This window comes from Phaenicophaeus curvirostris, chromosome 9, assembly GCF_032191515.1.
Source record: "Phaenicophaeus curvirostris isolate KB17595 chromosome 9, BPBGC_Pcur_1.0, whole genome shotgun sequence".
Taxonomy (NCBI): Eukaryota; Metazoa; Chordata; class Aves; order Cuculiformes; family Cuculidae; genus Phaenicophaeus; species Phaenicophaeus curvirostris.
In genome coordinates, this window is record NC_091400.1 from 2,858,689 (window position 1) to 2,876,765 (window position 18,077).

The window sequence follows — 18,077 nt, forward strand, 5'->3', positions numbered from 1 at the left end:
AAATTAAGAGGGTTTTCTGCTCAGTTTTTGTATAACGTTAGCTATATCAGTGTAGATGTGTGTTTAATTAGGCTGGTGTAACATCTAAACTAATTTGATGGAGCTACAGCTATAAAATATGTTTAAAAGGGTAGTGATAATTCTAAGAAGTTAAGGAAATAAACTGTAGCAGCATAGTTATTGCCCACGCAAAATAGTCAGTCTGATGTAAGTGACCAGCATTTTAAGTGCAAAAATTGGTGTAGCTCCACCTCATACAATTACTTCTCTTGTTCTGCTGGGTCTGTTATTATAAAACTTTTCTGTCACTTATATGGACAAATTCATATTTGCACAGCATGACAAGGAATACGTCACAAGACTGAAAAAATACATGAAGGTAGCTTTCTTGTCTAGCTACAGTATATAGTTATGCTAAGGACAAGACACCAGAAAATTGAATTTCACTAAATATGCTTCAACATGAAAAGCACTTTTTTACTTTTTTGCTATTCTCTACCTCATTTCCCCTCCCTGCCCCAGAAATGACGAGGTAGATGTCACGTGGTCAAATCTAGAAAAGTATTGTCAGTGGCTAAATTGAATGTATGCGGAGAGATATTAATCAGAAGCTGCCATTGAGACAGATGGGAGTAGATAAGATTAGACTAAAAATGGAGAAAAATAAGAACATAGAGAATTATGAAGAAAAATACTGGTATTAAGGTGAAAAAAATAGAAAAGTAACTAGTAAATTTGCTAAAAAAAGCTCATGTAGGATATCAAGTTAGCAGTTAACATGAAAAGAAAAAGAGGAAATTAGAGAAAAAGAATCTATAGATGATAGCTGTTTGATGAGAGTTCAGCAGGTCACAGATAAGCAGTGATCAGACAAGCCTGAAAACAGACCCACATTCCATCACACAGGAGCCACTGTCAGCCTTCTATCATTAGGCAACAGCTGTGCCTGAATAAATGACTACTTGTTCTGCTTTGCAGCCAGCACTGTCCCTGTGAGCGTGTCGGGTAGATTAAGCCCCTTGAACTTTCAACAAGGAGGTAAGGAGCTAGTATTAGCATAGGAGAGAGAGTTTGGCCATATTTGCTTGCTGTTCTCATTACTTACTTCACAATATAATGCAGATTATCAACAACAGCTGTTGCAAACACATATGAGAATAATTTATGGGGCATCCACAAAGACTAGATTTAGCTCCTGGATGCTTTTGTCCCCCAGCTTCTTGAAGAATCAAAAGAAAGCTTTTCCTCTGGGGCAACCCAGAGTACCTAGAATGAACACCCATTCAGACACTCTGCTGAGGATTTTGCTGCTCCCCATGGCTGTGGAGAGATCCTAAGGCAAATAAGCTTCTTAAGGCTAGTGGTGGCCTTTGCAACTATCCTCCCGCGCAGATTGGTTTAAGAACCAGGAGCAGTGAATCAGTCACACAAAGATTTTGGAGTCAGTTCTATGATTTTCAGGGTCCCCAGAATGCCACAATTCCTCCATTTGACTTTAAGCTCTTCAGGGCACTGCATATGTACAGCAGCTGGAAATAGTAAGAATTGCTATAATATCAAAAAATAACATGCTGCAGAGCTATCATATATTCAGAACATAAGTAACGGTGACAGGATGTCGTGCAGAGGACAACATGATTTAATTAAAGTGCTTATGGATGTTATTATATTAACGAAACAGTGCTGTAAATTAATGGTCACTTTATTTTCTGCTTGTGTATTCTTTATCTAATCTGCCTGCGCCTGGATGCTAAGTGAGCATCCATTCCTAACAGAGCAAAAACACACTAAACATAGCTGCTAATTGTTGTTTCTTAAGTATTCCCTTGTGAAATTCTAATAATGGATCACATATTTAAGCAATCATAGATCTGCAAGATAGTATAAAAGCTTGTAGTAAGTGACTGAATCAAGTGAGTGAGATTTAAGACTAGTCTTACTACACATCCAGGCTCTAAGCCAAGGAGAAGGAATGTTTGGGTGTTCTTCCTCTCATTCATTTAACATAATTTTTCATTCTGTTTCTGTAGCAGGTAATCAGCTGTTTTCACAGCAGAAGTGGGGGATAGACAATGGTGTCTTTTCTGTCTTGCCATGTCACCTCAGTCATGGCAGATCTTGATGGGAAAACAGCTGGCGGGAAGCAACATTAAGCTAGAATGACTATCTTCTGTGCTTATACGAAAAGCTAAAATCTCTATAGTTACAAGAAACTAGATCATTAGACGATTTTGAGGATCTAGTTACAAGAAAACTAGATCATTAGGCGATTTTGAGGAACTAGGCACTTAGACTTTCTTAATTAACTTTACATATTACTGAACTGTACTTCCTTTGCGGCTGTCTTTGAAGAGTTTTGAAGTCATCCAATGGAAGGATGTAGTATTATGAGAAAATCTAATGTACAGGATCAGTTGAAAGAGTTTAAGAAAAGCCTTTGCGTAAAAAGGAAGGGCAGTGGGAAAGACTCTAGGAGATACTGTAATGGAAAGCCAGCAGAAGCGTGTCTTGATCCAATGAAAATGGGATGCACTGAAGAGAGAATGGGTCACTGTGGGCTACTTAAGCAAGTAGAAGTAAAATATGAACTGCACTGGAAACAGAAAACTGGAGGGCCACCAAAACAGGCTTTTATATTCCAAGTTTAGTGCACATGAGAAAAACAGGGACAGCGTGAGGATACACTGAAACAGTTGCCAAGAGGTTAAAGATAATATGAAGAGACTGCGTTACAAGTCCTGAAGGCACAATAATGCAGAATGACTTAACCAAGAAAATATTAATTGTAATTAATTTGTAATATGGGGATAAATTCTGAGACCAGTTCTTATTCCCACTAAAACTAATTGGACTTCTGCCACAAAGTTTATTGGGAAGGGGATTAAACTTTGAATAATGGCTTGGTTAAGAAATCATTGATGTAATTGTGAACTGCCTGGAAAAATTAACTAAGAAATGCATAACAAAATATCATCACTTAAGCAAATGTGTCTGAGGTGTCCCTTGGGGTATTTATAGAACTGATGGAACAACTAGTTGCTAAAAAAAATACCACAGAGAATTGAGGAAGTATCAGGAGACTAATAAAGTGTCAGCATGTCACAAGTCTTTAAAAATTAAATTAAGAGTAACTATGGAAACTATTGTCTTATGGGCATGGCTCCAAATTGAAATAGTTTAAATATTAAAACAGTATGGGAAAATGTATTTATAAGGAGGTAAGCATTATAATGAGACCCAGATGTGACATAGGTGTACTACAGTAAACTAAGCCAAACAAATTAGGACATCTATCTCTGCACTACTTCTCAAGATGAACCCAGCAGATTAGTAGAGTACAAGACTTGACAAATGCATTTGATGCTTTGCCACGTAATATCTTAAGGAACTTACCAAAACAAGTCAGCTTGGGCTAAAATTTGTACCTGAAGGGGGCCTATGAGAAATCTGGGGACTGTTTACAAAGGCTCGTAGTGATAGGATGAGGGGCAATGAGTATAAACTGAGGAGGGGCAGATTGAGACTAGACATAAGGAAGAATTTCTTCAGCATGAGGGTGGTGAGACACTGGAACAGGTTGCCCAGGGAAGCTGTGGCTGCCCCATCCCTGGAGGTGTTGAAGGCCAGGTTGGATGATGGGGCCTTGGGTAACCTGATCCAGTAGGAGGTATCCCTGCCCATGGCAGGGAGGTTGGAACTAGATGATCTTTAAGGTCCCTTCCAACTCAAACTATTCTATGATTCTATAACGTTCATTACAACGTATCACAGGCTGGCCAGAGAACTATAGGTGAAAAGCCAATCTGAATAGCAGTCAGCACTGTCAAGGAGAAGCAGCAGGTATTATCTTTCAAAGGTCAAGATATGATCCAATGTCTGGAGGATAAAGCACTAATCAAATGTGAAAATTATACTAAAGCAAGAAGAATGACTAACAGCACAGAGGAGACAAAATACAGAAGGTTCTAGCTGTTCTCTAGGGGTACTATGGATCTAACAAAATGAGGCTAAACTTAAAAGAAAAGCAAATTAAGAAATGATAATACTAAGCGTTAACAGTACTTTGTGCCCATTAGGCAACAAATAAATTTTATGAAGCTATGAATACATTATTTTTGTTTAAGAAAGAATTTGTCTTTCTTAAATGCTTATTCAGGCTTCATAAAGCTGATCAGAAAACTGATATTTGGAAAGCAGCAGTATAAAGAGCATTGAGAAAAGGATGATTTGCTTGATACCTTTCTGTTTATTTGAGTGGAACGTTGTTTACATTGCTCAAAGAAGGTTGGGAGTTGCACACCCAGAGGATACAGTTGGAGGGCTCCACACTCCGAAGTGTTCATTGTGAATGAGGACGATGTAGTGATGGAAGGAATAAAGTCTTAGACATGAGGGCACATTTCCTTGATTCTTCTGGGTCAGACCAAAGACCCACCTAGCCCAGTATAGTCTCTTTAGCAGTGGCTGAAAATGGATATTTACAGAATATGAAGACAAGAACATATAACAGTCTTCGTATCTCTTCCCCAGACTCTAATAACTTTCAGATTCGGGACTCCGAATCATTTGTGGGTTTAGTAACTCTGGAGAATTTCTTTTCCATGAACATTTCCAGCCTCTCTTTGAACCAATGCAAACTTTTAGTATTGCTACTATCCTTTGGCCTTATAAATCTAACACCGGTTGCATGAAGTACCACCTCCTTCTGTTTGTTTTGAAGCTGGTTGCTATTAACTGCATTTGACACCCTCTAACTCTTGTACTGTGAAACCCAGCAGTCAGACTTTGTCTAACCCGTTTGTGCTACGTGTGCATTAGTGAATCTCTGTCACATATCCCCTTGGTTGCCTTTTTCACAGACTGATTGGTTTTTTGTCTGAGTAGTACTCTAGCTTTTCCCTGTATAGAAGCCATTTTTACATCATGCTATACAAAACACTGCAGATTGATTAATAGCCCCCCTGGCACCAGAAGCCAAAGATTACCTCAGAATTGTATCTTTGACATTTTAAAGTATGGTTTATGGCCTTGCAAGAAAAGCCTGAATGCATGAATTGAATGCAATTGCTGAAATGAAATTTTCCTAACGGAGAAGGAGAGACATTTTGAGATATATGAACTACTGCATGCATCTCACTGGAGAGTTCCCAGAAACAGTGAGGGCTTCCCAGCATCACAAGCAACATCAAAGCAGAAAGCAGCAGACAGACCCCTTTCCAAGAGAGCTGCAGCCTGACTGCTGAACTTGGCATCAGAGAGCTTGGCTGCAGTCATTACCTTTGCTAAGCGTGAGAGAAAGAGGCAGAGAGACTCACTCCAGAGCTAAGACTAAGCACTGCTGCTCTGCCTGGAATTTTCCTATAGAAAAAAGGGGGTCCTGTGCCATCATCCTCCTTGTCTGAGCATTCGAGGAGATTCTTGCTCTGCTAGCTGAGAAAAAATAAATAGGTTCCCAGTGAGATACCATGCCTAGTGCTCTAAATTGTCATACATCAATGTCTGTCTCTGTGTAGAAAAGGAAGCTGTGTCACACTGTGCGTTAACTGTACATAGTCACAGCTTTCACTTAGAGTCTTAAACCTTTTTTTTTTTCTTTCTGTTAGCAGTGTGTGGATTTTACTTCTCTTCTATGGTATTTCAAAAATATCTTGCACACAGTCCTTTGCAAGTATGTTCCTCCGCATGCTTGAAACAGTGACATGTCCGCTAAAGACAAACAATGACTGTGGAATTGCAAAGCATTTTTTCTCCATGAAACTTCAGGAGTCAGTTGCTAAGCTTATTCAGTGTTCCTTTTAGGACTGAGTCAAAATTCTGGATATAGGTTTTGACCCTTCCATTTTCTGTGTCTTAATATTTTGCTTTTCTCCTCAAAAGTGACATATTAATAGGAAAAAAAAAATCCGACCAAAAAGGTGGCCTTTATTTCCTCCCTTGTTGTTCTTTACTGAAAACTATGTCTGTAGCCTTTCTGCCTTCTGCTTGCACAGTCCACTGAGCAGTAACACAAGTCTTTTTTTGTTCCCAAGTGGGAAGGAAGAGCTGGAACTCTGAGTCTTGCTGAAGTCTGAGAAAGGAGGTTTCTTTTATAACTTGCAAATAAAAACCTGCTAGTGTGAAATACAAAAGTGTTTTCAAATAGGAAGAATGCAGTTGCCTTACAGGTCTGTGCTGGATTCTGCTGCCACTGTGGAACAGTTTTTCTGAAATGGAGTGGCAAGCAGGACAGAACTTTGTAATGGTATGTGGGATGATTTGCGGAGAGGAGAGGAGAGGAGCAGACAGCACCTTTTCCTCTCATTTTCATGCCTTGGATGAGGTTGTGGTATTTAGGAAAGAAGCCACACACGTCTCTGGCTGGCTGCCTGCCTCTCTGCCTGTCTGCTGTAGAGCAATAGCCCTGCAGAAAGATCTTGGTGAGCTGCCTGGGGGACTGTGCATGCCAGGCTAAGGCACTGCTGAACCTATCCAGGCTAGAGGTGTGTGGCACAGCTCACATTTCCTGGTACATGTGTCACGCTAGAAAACGCTGCTTCTCTCTCCTTATGTGAGGTTGCAGTAACAACAGACCCACTCTTGTTGAACTACAGAAATTGGTAATACTGTGTTTAATGTTGAAAGCACTGAAGGTTGCTGTTGTGGCAAATTCTTTGCGAGCTTTTGCACTTCTAAATTCACGACACAGTGCTGTCTCCAATGTTGTGATGCCATTGGCAGACTTCCCGTTATATAATGTTGACCCATATTTGTGATATGTGACATTTTTGGCTAAACACTGTCAGGGATAATCCGTCACAGAATAAACTTTCTGATTACACGCTGAGATTCTGTCATCCTTTAGCACAAACATAACTTGTGCCTCAGACAAAGCTATTCCTTGTTAAGACAAGCCGAGTACGGTTCTTTAAGGTAAGAATGGCACCCAGAGAGTATCATGTGCCTTGAGACTGAAATACCTAGGACTAAATTCACTGCACAGAATGATTGTATGATGGAATCACATCTGGGTGTAATTTGAGCTTTAAAAAATGGTGAGACCCGGCCCAGGTGATGGGAATAGCGAATGGCTGAAGCAAGTATGAAGTCTGAGTTGTGACTCTGCAAAATGCTGTCTCCGGCAGGTCCAGCTTGTTTCATGCTTCAGAAAAGCAGAGCTGTGAAAAAGGCTTCTCTGATCTAGTCTTCCACTGAAGTCTGCCAGTATTTGTAGACTAACCAGTCTTTTCTTCCAAAGAAAAAAATTGTAATGGTGTGGGGAGATAAATAGATATAGCTCAGCCAGGGGTTACTGCTAAAAGGCAGCTGAGAAATGAGAGGCCTTGGAGGAATGGGAACCACCTCCAAAGCTGTCTGTTTTCAAAAGGCTATGCAAAATTCATCCGTTCTTAAAAATCTGATTTTAGTTGCATAGAAAGCAGAGGACAGAAAGGTGTATAAAATAGAGGCAGAGAGAACAAAATGGAAAATCTATCAGTATTCAAGAACAGGGTCTGCTTCAAATTGACTTTATATAATGTTGTATCAAAGAAGTAACAAAATTGTGTGAGCTGCTGAAGTGTCTGCCACATTGTGGAAAGGAATGAATGTGGAACATAAGGCTGAGAGACTAAATACACTGTCTTCAGAGAAAGAAATTTTTCAGCCTTACGTAGATGACTGTGTGCTAAGAACGGTTGCAGCATCAAGGAGAAAGGCTTTCCTTCTGTACAAGAAATGAATGCTTGTCAGAGCCAAAATTAAAACCTGATGAATGCAGCCTCACCCACTTTAATTTATTCCTTCTCAGAGTCTACATTTGTCCTCATTCTGTCTGTACATTCATTCATATATTCCTTTCCCTTCCCACCTCCCCATTGACTCACACTCTCCCTCCCTGTTTGTTACTGCTTCCTTTTCATTTTCTTTTCCTTTAGGTTTCCTTCCCACTCATTCCATTTCTCCTCTGTCTGACCCCTCTGCGCTCATTTTCCTTTGTGGTGAAAAAACAGCAGAGAGACAAAGAGAAGGAAAAAATAGAAGATGAGCAAGGAAGGGAGAGGGCGAAGAGACATTGCAGGAAGGGTGCTCGGTGTTGTGTTTTCTCCCCAGGCTGCATTACAGATCTTTGAAGGTACTGAAGGAGTTACAACTCCTTAAACCCGTTCCTTTCTCCCAGGCAGCAGAATTTGAAAGGTAATGCCAGAGCTCATTTCCTCAGATTAGGGTCCCTAGAAACCATCACAAAGAACATAATAATCCCAAAATCCAGCAGGCAGCCACCCGTGAGTGACAAACATCTGGCTGTGTGTGGAGCTCGCTACCACGCCAGATCAGCGAGGAAATGGTAGGAGACTGGGAGACTCCTGGGACTCCAAAGTGGGAAATGGGAGCTTTACGAGTACTCTGGACTTGCTGACATGCAATGGCACGCCAGGATGCATCACTGCCTCAAGCTTTGTCAGGGGTCAGCATGCAATGAACTGGTGTTTCTCGAAGCAGCCTTCGCTGGGGTCTCAAAATAGGCAGCCAAACGCTGCCAGTTTCAGTTCGGTGAAACAACAAAGAGGTGCCAGCAATGCTTATTGTGACATGCAGTAGGAAACGGGCTAAAACCACATGTGAGACCACCGCTGGTGAGACCGCTCCTCAAATTCTGTGTTCAGTTCTGGGCCCCTCACCACAAGAAGGATGTTGAGGCTCTGGAGCGAGTCCAGAGAAGAGCAACGAAGCTGGTGAGGGGGCTGGAGAACAGGCCTTATGAGGAGCAGCTGAGAGAGCTGGGGTTGTTTAGCCTGGAGAAGAGGAGGCTGAAGGGAGACCTCATTGGTCTCTACAACTACCTGAAAGGAGGTTGTGGAGAGGAGGGTGCTGGGCTCTTCTCCCAAGGTACAGGGGACAGGACGAGAGGGAATGGCCTCAAGCTCCACCAGGGGAGGTTTAGGCTGGACGTTAGGAAAAAATTTTCACAGAAAGGGTCACTGGGCACTGGCAGAGGCTGCCCAGGGAGGGGGTTGATTCACCTTCCCTGGAGGGGTTTAAGGCACAGGTGGATGAGGTGCTGAGGTGCATGGTCTAGTGTTTGATTGGCATGGTTGGACTCGATGATCCAGTGGGTCTTTTCCAACCTGGTGATTCTATGATTCTATCTGTAGACTGGTGATCCCAGCACAAGCTTGATCCCAAACTCGACCTGTAAACTGGAGGAAGTACTGTGCTCCCGATGTCCGGAGGCAGCTCCTCCATCCACCCTGTGAGGAGCTGGGCTCTCACACCCACTGATGCTCCACAAGCCTAGCTCATTCCATTGCTCTTTATTTAACTTCCCTCCTTGTCTGGCCCCGTTCTTGTTCCTGAAGGTGTTAACTGAGGCAGATTTGTTTCTCAATGAAAACAGATAAAAAATAAAATAAAGAAAAGAACAAATCTTACTTTTTACAACAGCTCGGTAGGAATGGGTAGGGATTGGTAGGAATTGGTAGGAATAGCAGCAGCACTGTGGGTTCTGTGTCCTTTTCCACCAAAAGAGCAGGAGGGAAGCGTGCAGGGCAGGGAGCCAGACACGATTCACCCCGCACCCTGCCCTCCCTAACCTCCTGCCGCCGTTTCTTCTCAGTTTAACGCCAGAGAGGCGAGAAAAGCGGTGGAGGGAACGCTAAGGAAAAGGCTGGGGCGGGGGGGGAACCCCCACAGCCCTCGCGGCTCGGAGCGAAGGGGCCGTGGGGCCACGTGGGGCGAGGAGGGGCCGGGCGGTTGGCGACGTTACATAAGGAGGGGAGGGGAGGGGGAAGGGAGCCGAGCCGGCCCGCCCGCCCTTAGTCGCGGCGGCTCCTTTAAACGGCGGAGCGCGCAGCGAGCGCCTTCTCCGCCGCCGCGCCCCCCCCCGCAGCCCCCCCCCCCCGCCCGGTCCCCGCCTCGCTGCGGTGACAAACCCGCTGCCCGCCCGCCCCCGCCGAGCCCAGGCGGCGCCGGGAAGCGCTGCCCCGCGGCTCCGCACCCGAGGCACGGCAGGCGCGATGGAGGCTCCGCGCCTGGCGCCCCCGGTGAGCAGCCCCGCCAGCCCCTGCGAGGAGGTGATCAAGAACCTCAGCCTGGAGGCCATCCAGCTCTGCGACAGGGACGGTGAGTCCGGGCTCGGCGCGGCTAATCCGCTGCCCTCGCGGATGCTCCGTGCACGTTAATCCGCGCGGCGTGCGGTCCTTTGTTATCCCCCACCCCACCCCACACCCCGTGTGTTTGTAGGTGCGAGCGTTGCCCACCCCTCCCGCCGCCGCCACCCTCCTCTCGCCGTTGAGAACAAAAGACCGAAAAAAAAATAAAAAGAGGCGGTTGCACCTTGCTGGAGGGAAGGGAGGGAAACCCGCCGCTCCCGAGCCGGCGCTGCCGCGGCGCAGCCCTGCCCCTGCCGGGCACGGACGCCGGGGGAGGCGGCGAGGCGCTGCGGAGCCAGGCGCTGGGGACGGAGCCGTGGCCCTGCCGGGGGGGGGGTTGTTTATCGGCGATCCCCGAACTCCTTTGTATTGCTCCCGGGCTCGAAAGGCACGGGGGAAACTGCCGGACGGCGCGGGCTGAGGGCGAAACTTGTTGCCGGCGGCTCGTGCGGGCGGATAAAGGCGGCGAGCGGGGCTCGGGGGCGCGGCCGGGGGTTCAGCACCGCGGACAGCGGCGCGGCGGGGCCCGCTGGGTCGGGTCCTGCGGGGGGGGCCGAGACCGGGGGGCAAGGGACAGGGACAGGCAGCCCGTGGCCAGGGGGAAAGGGACAGCCCTTGCCTTGTGAGGAGGGGGCAGCTCCTGCCCTGTGAGGAAGGGGCATCCATTGCCCTGAGAGGAAGGGGCAGCCCTTGCCCTGTGAGGAGGGGGCAGCCCTTGCCCTGTGAGGAAGATGCAGCCCTTGCCCTGTGTGCCCTGTGAGGAAGAGGCAGCCCTTTTCCTTATGAGGCACAGCTGGACTGTCAAACCAATGAAGTTCAGGGTTTAGAGCGCGGGTGCAGGTATGATAGATCACCTGCGTCGAAGCAAGCAGGTGAATGTAAGCTGGTGGGACGCCAAAATCAATGTTCGTGCGTAAAACAGCGCTGAAAGCTGACGGTGGTGGAAGAGGAATGTTTGTGCAGAACTGTGACTGGCAGAGCAGAAGAGAGCAACTGTCAAGCAATAGATAAATATTTTCCTGTGGAGCGGCCGTATAATTTGTGTTTATAGGCCAGATTGTCCTTATCTTCTCATTTGAGATCAAATTATCAAAAATAACTTCTCATTTGTTGATGCAAAATGGTCCTTGGGTGTGGAATATATGGTGCACTGTAAATACTCTGAGGAATGGCAATAACCCTGTCAGTGAATGGCACAGGTGAATTAATGAAACTATTTCCTTGTTGTGAGGCTATTTGGGAGTCATAACTCATATAGGTGATGGCTACAGAAAGTGTCAACCCAGCTTTCTCAGTTATTTTCTTACAAATTAGTTGTGATTAAATACTTCATTTTTTTTATTTAGTATTTCAAATGCTGGATCTTTGTAGGCTCTTCATTTTTCTTGAAATATTCAATCAAATGACAAGGCATTGAAAAGTTTTTTCAGTAATTATTTTTACAGCTGCATTAGAAATTCTTTGAATCTTTTTAATGTTTGAATTAAGACATAATATGCACTTCCATCCACTCATACCTGACTCTCTGCCTGAAGAAAATGATCTGTGTTTGTGGTAATGAAAACTAAACTGTCTTTTTGTTAAAACACATTTTCATGTACCTTTTAATTAATGCTAGAGAAAAATGAAAATAGATAAATTATACAATCCTTTATTTTTGTCTGTTCCAGTTAATTGTAGTGAAGTACTCCATGTTAATGACTGCAGACTCTATTTGGGTCAACATAATTGTAGTTAAGAACTCCTCAATTTCCATGGAATAGTGTCATACAAACAAATGGAAAAAATGTAGTATTTTTAATTTTAATTACCTTTTGAGTAGGCTTCACTGGAAAACAACAACTTTCCTGTAGATCTGGCTTTACAATCTAATATTCATCAAGTAAGCCACTATCATACAGGGTCATTGCTTCCTACAATACACATTGAATTTCTGAAGGAGGCACCTATATTGGGCATGAAAAAATATGCAACTCGGTGCCTAATTTGGCACAAGACTGCACTTGAGCATACTTCAGCATTTCCTACAGGTGGCAGTTATGTATCAAAAAGCTTGTTTTAATGGGAGCGTAAAAACCAGCAAGCAAAGGTTAGGGCATTAATCTTTCTAGGTAAGCATGCAAATGTATATGCAACACATTTAGGTCCCTAATTGTGTACATGGATTTAGTTAGTGCATTTATATTGTAAATACTTAAAATTTATTTTATTTATCTATTTTGTAAAAGATATGGTTCTTAAGTTGGTAGGTTGACATCATTGAGGTTGATCAAAGTTTTGTGATAAATATCAATGTTTTACCCATAGTGAATTAAAAACGTGATAGGTTTTCACATTTTGAAAATGTCCTTGATCTCTAAGCTGTAGTAACTGTAAAGACAACCTATGAAATTTTAACATTCTGTATCCAACTATAATAAATTCTGCAGCACACTTAATTTGGAATTCCAGGCAATGCTGCAGTATAAACATAAGAAATAGTGGAATATTTATGTAGATAAAACATTTTTCATGTTTTCTAAGATAAGGGAATTTATATTGAAACATTTTGTATTCAGAAAACTGGGTTATACCTCCTGTGGAGGTATACATAGAGCCAGAAATCCTGGACTTGGACTGAGCAATTAATAATATAAAAACGATTCATATATTTTTTTTATTTTTTTTCCCACATTTTTCAAGAATCATCGTCTATTTTAATGAATCAAGACCATTTAGAAAACTTTAAAATGTCAGATACAAAGAAAACAAATGCATGCACTTCAGAGGTTTATTTTTTTATTATTAAAAACACCCGGTTAGATTATTTTAAAATGAATGCACCATTATAAATCCAATTATCAGCTTTTATGTTCGGAATTCTCTTTTATTTGCAAATGCATCTTGCGTTATAGTTTCTTATTATTTCAGTTGTGTTTACTGGTAGTATTTAGTATGAGTCTCTTGCAGTGTTTTAACACGTAGTTCCTTAGAACTCTGCTGAACTCTGTGTAAGGAAGAAGGCGGATCATTTGTTATTTCTTTTGCTGTATTTGAACATTGCAGCCACACTTCTGTAAACTTAGGTCAGGAAAGAATTTTTAATCTGTGCTAAAAATTCTGCTGACCTTTTTAAAAACATTGTATTAATTCTTCTTGGGGAGTGAACCTTTAGTAGCTGGATGCCCTTTGTGTTACGAGCAGCCCAATTTTATGAAAATATATTTAATTTCACAAAATCATAACCCTTTGAACAAAACCTTTGCTTTTCATCGGTTTGGTACAATAGTCTTGGATTTTAGCAGCTGATTTTCCTGAAGCTCCACATTGTGGTTGTGCAGCACTCCCCCTACAGATATTGCACTTTGACTGCTGGGGTCTTGCCACAGTGAGAGCAGTGACGCTGTCTCATCTGCTTTCCATGCTCTTCCAGTTGGCATAGACAGCTGGAAAGCAGAAGCGGCCTATCGAAACACAGAAAGGAGACGAGTGGAGCAACAAACCTTCAACAAAGATGTTGGAGCTTGGCAGATGTAGACTGGCGCAAGGGGCAAGAAAACTGTCCCAGGAGGAACATGGGCTTGGCAGTAATAGAGTTTGAAACAGTGGCTGGTCAAGGGTGGAGGAATAGGAAAGACTTAGAAGCTGGAGATGTTTATGGGGATTAGATTAAATGGGAAGGCAGAAGTGGGCAAAATGACCCTGGCTAAGTATAGGAAAGAAGATGAAGGAGCGAGGGAGGTAATCCAGCTTCAGGCAGGGTGCCTAGGGAAGTAAAACTGGCAAAAAAGATGAGAGGGTGCTTACACAGATGAGATAGATTGGATGCATAAGGATGAAATGAGAATTGGGAACCTGTGAAGAGCAAACTTGGAGACACACCTGCAAAGAGAAGATGGAAAATACAAGAATATGGAGGGGGGAACTGGTCAGTTTGGACCCGAGAGGTTAGGAGTAAAGGAATGGAACTAGGACTTGGGGAACAAAGACACTGGGACTGAAAAAACAGCCTTAGGAATGAAGAACAAAATTTTTGAAGTGTGACTGGGAAGGACAAGCAGGGGTTCTTGTTCACGTGCAAGGAAAGGGGCACAAATGGCCATGTTTTGGTGTGCTAGAGAAAGGTCTGTGTGTATCAGCATGTGCCATCTTCCAAAGCCACACATAACCCCAGGATACTAAATTGTCCTTGTTCATTTGCCAGCAAAAAGGTCTAAAATCCACTGGCAAAGCTTGACGTTCATTTCCATTACTTATCGATGTGAAGAATTGCAGTTTGGTACAGTTCGGGGCTAGCCCATTAGCTCAAATACTTACATCTGTGCCAGCTGCTGTGTTCCTAAATGTTCCAGAACTGCAGGTTACCCATATAAGAATTGATATGAAGCCACAGGTACGTTTTTAATCATTTTTCTTTTCGTTGCTATTTTGTAAAAGACTTAATAAATTGCAGACTTATGATATGTTATTCAGATTACCGAATTAAGCATTCAAAACTAGGAAATGATGAAATTTTGGCCCTGTACACAGAACCAGCACGGTGTTGAGAAGCGTATGCTGTGCAGGAAATACTAGGGATGTTGAATAACATGTTATAAACAAAGTGGGGGAAGAAAGAGAGAGAAATATAGTTCTAACCTGGAGTCTATTCTATACTTTCTGCACAGAACTAAACAAGAGCTACTCACTTTTCAAAGGGTTTTGTTACTCGTGTTTCTCCTTCTCTGGATGCTTGATCCTGGTACCATGGTGTTGGTACTTCAAGAGTACTGAGAGTCAACAGCTGCAGTTAACTTTAGTGAGAGCAGGACTTCAAACATACAAAGCACAATGGCAAATGCCTTGAGAAAAGGGACCTTAAATAGGCACTGAAAGTTAGTGACCATCTTTTAACTTATCTCTGCCTCAGTTTTCCATGTGTAAAATGGAAGCAGTATTATTGCCTCCCCTCACAGAGATTTTTTTCAAAATAAACTAATGAATGTTTGTTAAGCAGACAGGCACTGTAGTAGTCTGGAAAAACCCATGAGGTACATAGAAGACCCATGAGGTGCATAATTTTGTCTTCAGAGCAGAATATGAATAATGCGTAGCAAGTAAGTCCTGGGACTACACACTGAACAACAGCAAATAGCTGTTACAAGAAAAATAGTTCATTATGTACACAGCATTCATTCTATGTGCTGAATGAGTCAGAATTTATGTGGAAAAAATAGCATGTAATCATGCAGTTAAAGACTATATTATACTCTGAACAAAGGGGCCAATTTAAGGTTATTCAAGCATGCTTCGTTCTGATGTTTTCTAATTATTGACGGCTTAAACTACACAGTCTCACTAAAATGCCTTTAATTTTTTTTTTTCTGTATACATATATTTGAAGTCAATTTTGGGGTATCTAGATCAGAAATGGAATTGGTGTCTTGGCCAGTTTCAGTTGAATAAATCAATTTCATCACCTTCCAAACACTTGACACCAGCAGAATCATTCTAAAAAGTTGGATAAAAGCATTACGTCATACAAGCTAAGATGTCATTTCTGCCATATATAAACAATTTGTATGTGTGGCTTTCCATGTTATTTGAGCATGACTCACGTCGTCTTATTTATTTCAGAAGTTTATTATTATGCTGGATTTATTGGAGCATTCTGAGAGAGATTTCTAGAGTTTGTAAATGGAAGTTTTCGTGGCCGTATCATGTGCACATTTGCCTTTCAAACAGAAGGGATTAAGTGGTATCATCCAGTCTCTGCATGTGTTCTTCAAATCCCTTTTCTGGCATTGTGGAGCAATATCACTGCTATTTCTGAAATGTTATCCTGTAAGTCTCAGAGATGGGGAAAACTGAATTTCTAGGTAGACTCCTACATGAAGGACAACAGAGAGATCCAAATTTTGCAGTAATGCTTAGTGTCCTGAATTGTTGGACTTGCATAGTTGTTTGTTTTCAAAACTATGAGAATTCTAAGCATAGGAATAAACAATTCATATTTTCTTATCCAGCATAATAAGAGGCACTTGTAACTGTGATATTTCATAGGACACAGAATTCAGAGGCATGTTTATTATTGTTTTTATTCCTCTCCCCAAATGCAAGTTTGGGGATTTACATTTGCTCTGCATATTCAATATCTCTTTATCAAGAAACATCATCATTCCTGTATCCTTTGTTTTTCAGAGTTCTTTTCCTTCCTTCTTCCTCCCTCCCCATCATCTTTTAGAGCTTTATGCCACTCAAATCTGTGTGACAATGACCAAGTTAAGTGTTATTAACTATGTATATCTTGCCTGGTATTCTATTTGTGCCCCTGTTGATTTAATAATTATTCACTGAAACTTTTCTAGATCATTTACAAAGCAACTGAAATGCTTGATGTGTAATTATGCCAGATTCACATACAGAAGTACTGTTCTCTCCCAGGGCTATACACCAGTATTGCTAGGTTGAAACTCAAATATATAACATGGGTTTTGTAGTTAATTTCTATTCATTCTTATAATTAAGGGCTTTTAAAGATTACTGTCTCCTATATATGGCCTTTCTTCTTTGTGTTTGTTTCAGATTATAGTTCCCGGACGCATTCTTTTGTTTATTCTGTAGCAGAATCCATTTTACCATTTTCTGCTTATGTTTCTAAGCCATCTTGTGCTTGCAGCTCCTTCTATATTAATGTTGTCTGCGATACAGAAATTTTATCTTTCATTCCAGATCATTCATAAAGATGCTTATTTAGCCTGGAATTAGCCACAGGCTCTATAGTAGCTCAGTAGACACCCAAACTCCTCGGCTGTTTTACTATGCATCAGCCTCATCTCTGCCAAACAACGTTCTGCCCTGGAGACCAGTAGTTCTTAATAAGCACGATGGCAGGAGGAATCATTTAGGGAAGTGAAATTCTACTTCCTCCAGCATTTCAGAAGAAGGAATGCCAAGCCAACCCCTAACTTAAAATTTCGTAGATCTTATGCAAATCTCAAAGACAATACCTGTTTTTCTCCAGTAAGAGTTAAGCCATTAGTATGCTCTTCATCTGTTTCATCTTCCCTTTTTAAACTAGATGTAGCAATTTTCTTCTCAGCCTGTTAATCTGATGGCTGCCACCTCTGGTAAACTCTGTTCTGAGCTCACTTCTCTGAATTCACTATTTACCTTGCGGTTATACCTGTATAATCTAGATCAGTCTGTCCTACAGACCCCTTTGGCTTTACAGCAGTTTTCCAATGAGGTCTCTGGTCCCGAGCCATAGCTTCTAGAATGGGTAGAAGATGGGTTTGTCATGTAAGATGGGAGGAGGAGAGACTATATCACTTTCTAATGTGGAGTTCTGTAGTATTTCTTCATTCATTTTTTGAATGGGTTCCAGTCAGGCATCATTGTGTTCAATTGTCTCCGAAGGCTTCCTGAATCTTATTTTCCTGACCTTGGGTTTTCCTTCTAGGACTTCCCTACCTCATTAATTTTCCTTTCTTTCCCTCTAAAATCTAGAAAGATCTTCTCCCTCACCCACTCCTTGTCATTTTCTCACCTTTTATTATTCACAGCCTCTATATAGCAGGTTTGGAGGACCCAGCTTTTCTGAATAAAGTAGTTTTCAGTTCCCTTTGTGCTGCTGGCACACTGCCAGCATCTTTAACCCCAACTGAGGATGTAATCTTCAAAATTCCTTACACTCTGGGTTTGGTTTTCTTAGTCCAGTTGGTAGGTCTTGCATGCTGCCAGCACACGTGGCCTTTTGTGCTTTGTGACCTGGAAGGATATATTTAATCCTGACTGAACACAGCCCAGAATCATCCCTCCTATAGGAGACCGTCCTCTACAAACTTCTCCAACGTAAGTCAAACATAGGGGAAGCTTCTAGCGGCTTCTCGCAGAAGCCCCTCTTGTAGCTTCCCCGCTACCAAAACCTGGCAATGCAAACTCAGTACAGGTGCATGTAAAAAATACCTCACTGCTGTGGGAAAGCATGGA

At 42.4% G+C, this 18,077-nt stretch overlaps 1 protein-coding gene across 3 annotated transcripts in view; it reads left to right on the forward strand.

Annotated features, from left to right (window-relative positions):
- PHYHIPL (phytanoyl-CoA 2-hydroxylase interacting protein like) overlaps positions 1 to 18,077 on the forward strand; it is a 55,898-nt gene that overhangs the window by 12,895 nt on the left and 24,926 nt on the right. The window contains exons 1-2 of one of the 3 annotated variants that reach the window (XM_069864377.1): positions 8,252 to 8,256; positions 9,987 to 10,098. The exons of 1 other annotated variant lie outside the window; for it this stretch is intronic. In XM_069864377.1, the coding sequence (XP_069720478.1) occupies positions 9,993 to 10,098 (106 nt within the window). In that variant the 5' untranslated portion in view covers positions 8,252 to 8,256; positions 9,987 to 9,992. Of the gene's footprint in view, positions 1 to 8,251; positions 8,257 to 9,890; positions 10,099 to 18,077 lie in introns of those variants that run through there. One more of the 3 variants, XM_069864378.1, reaches the window with a different exon arrangement.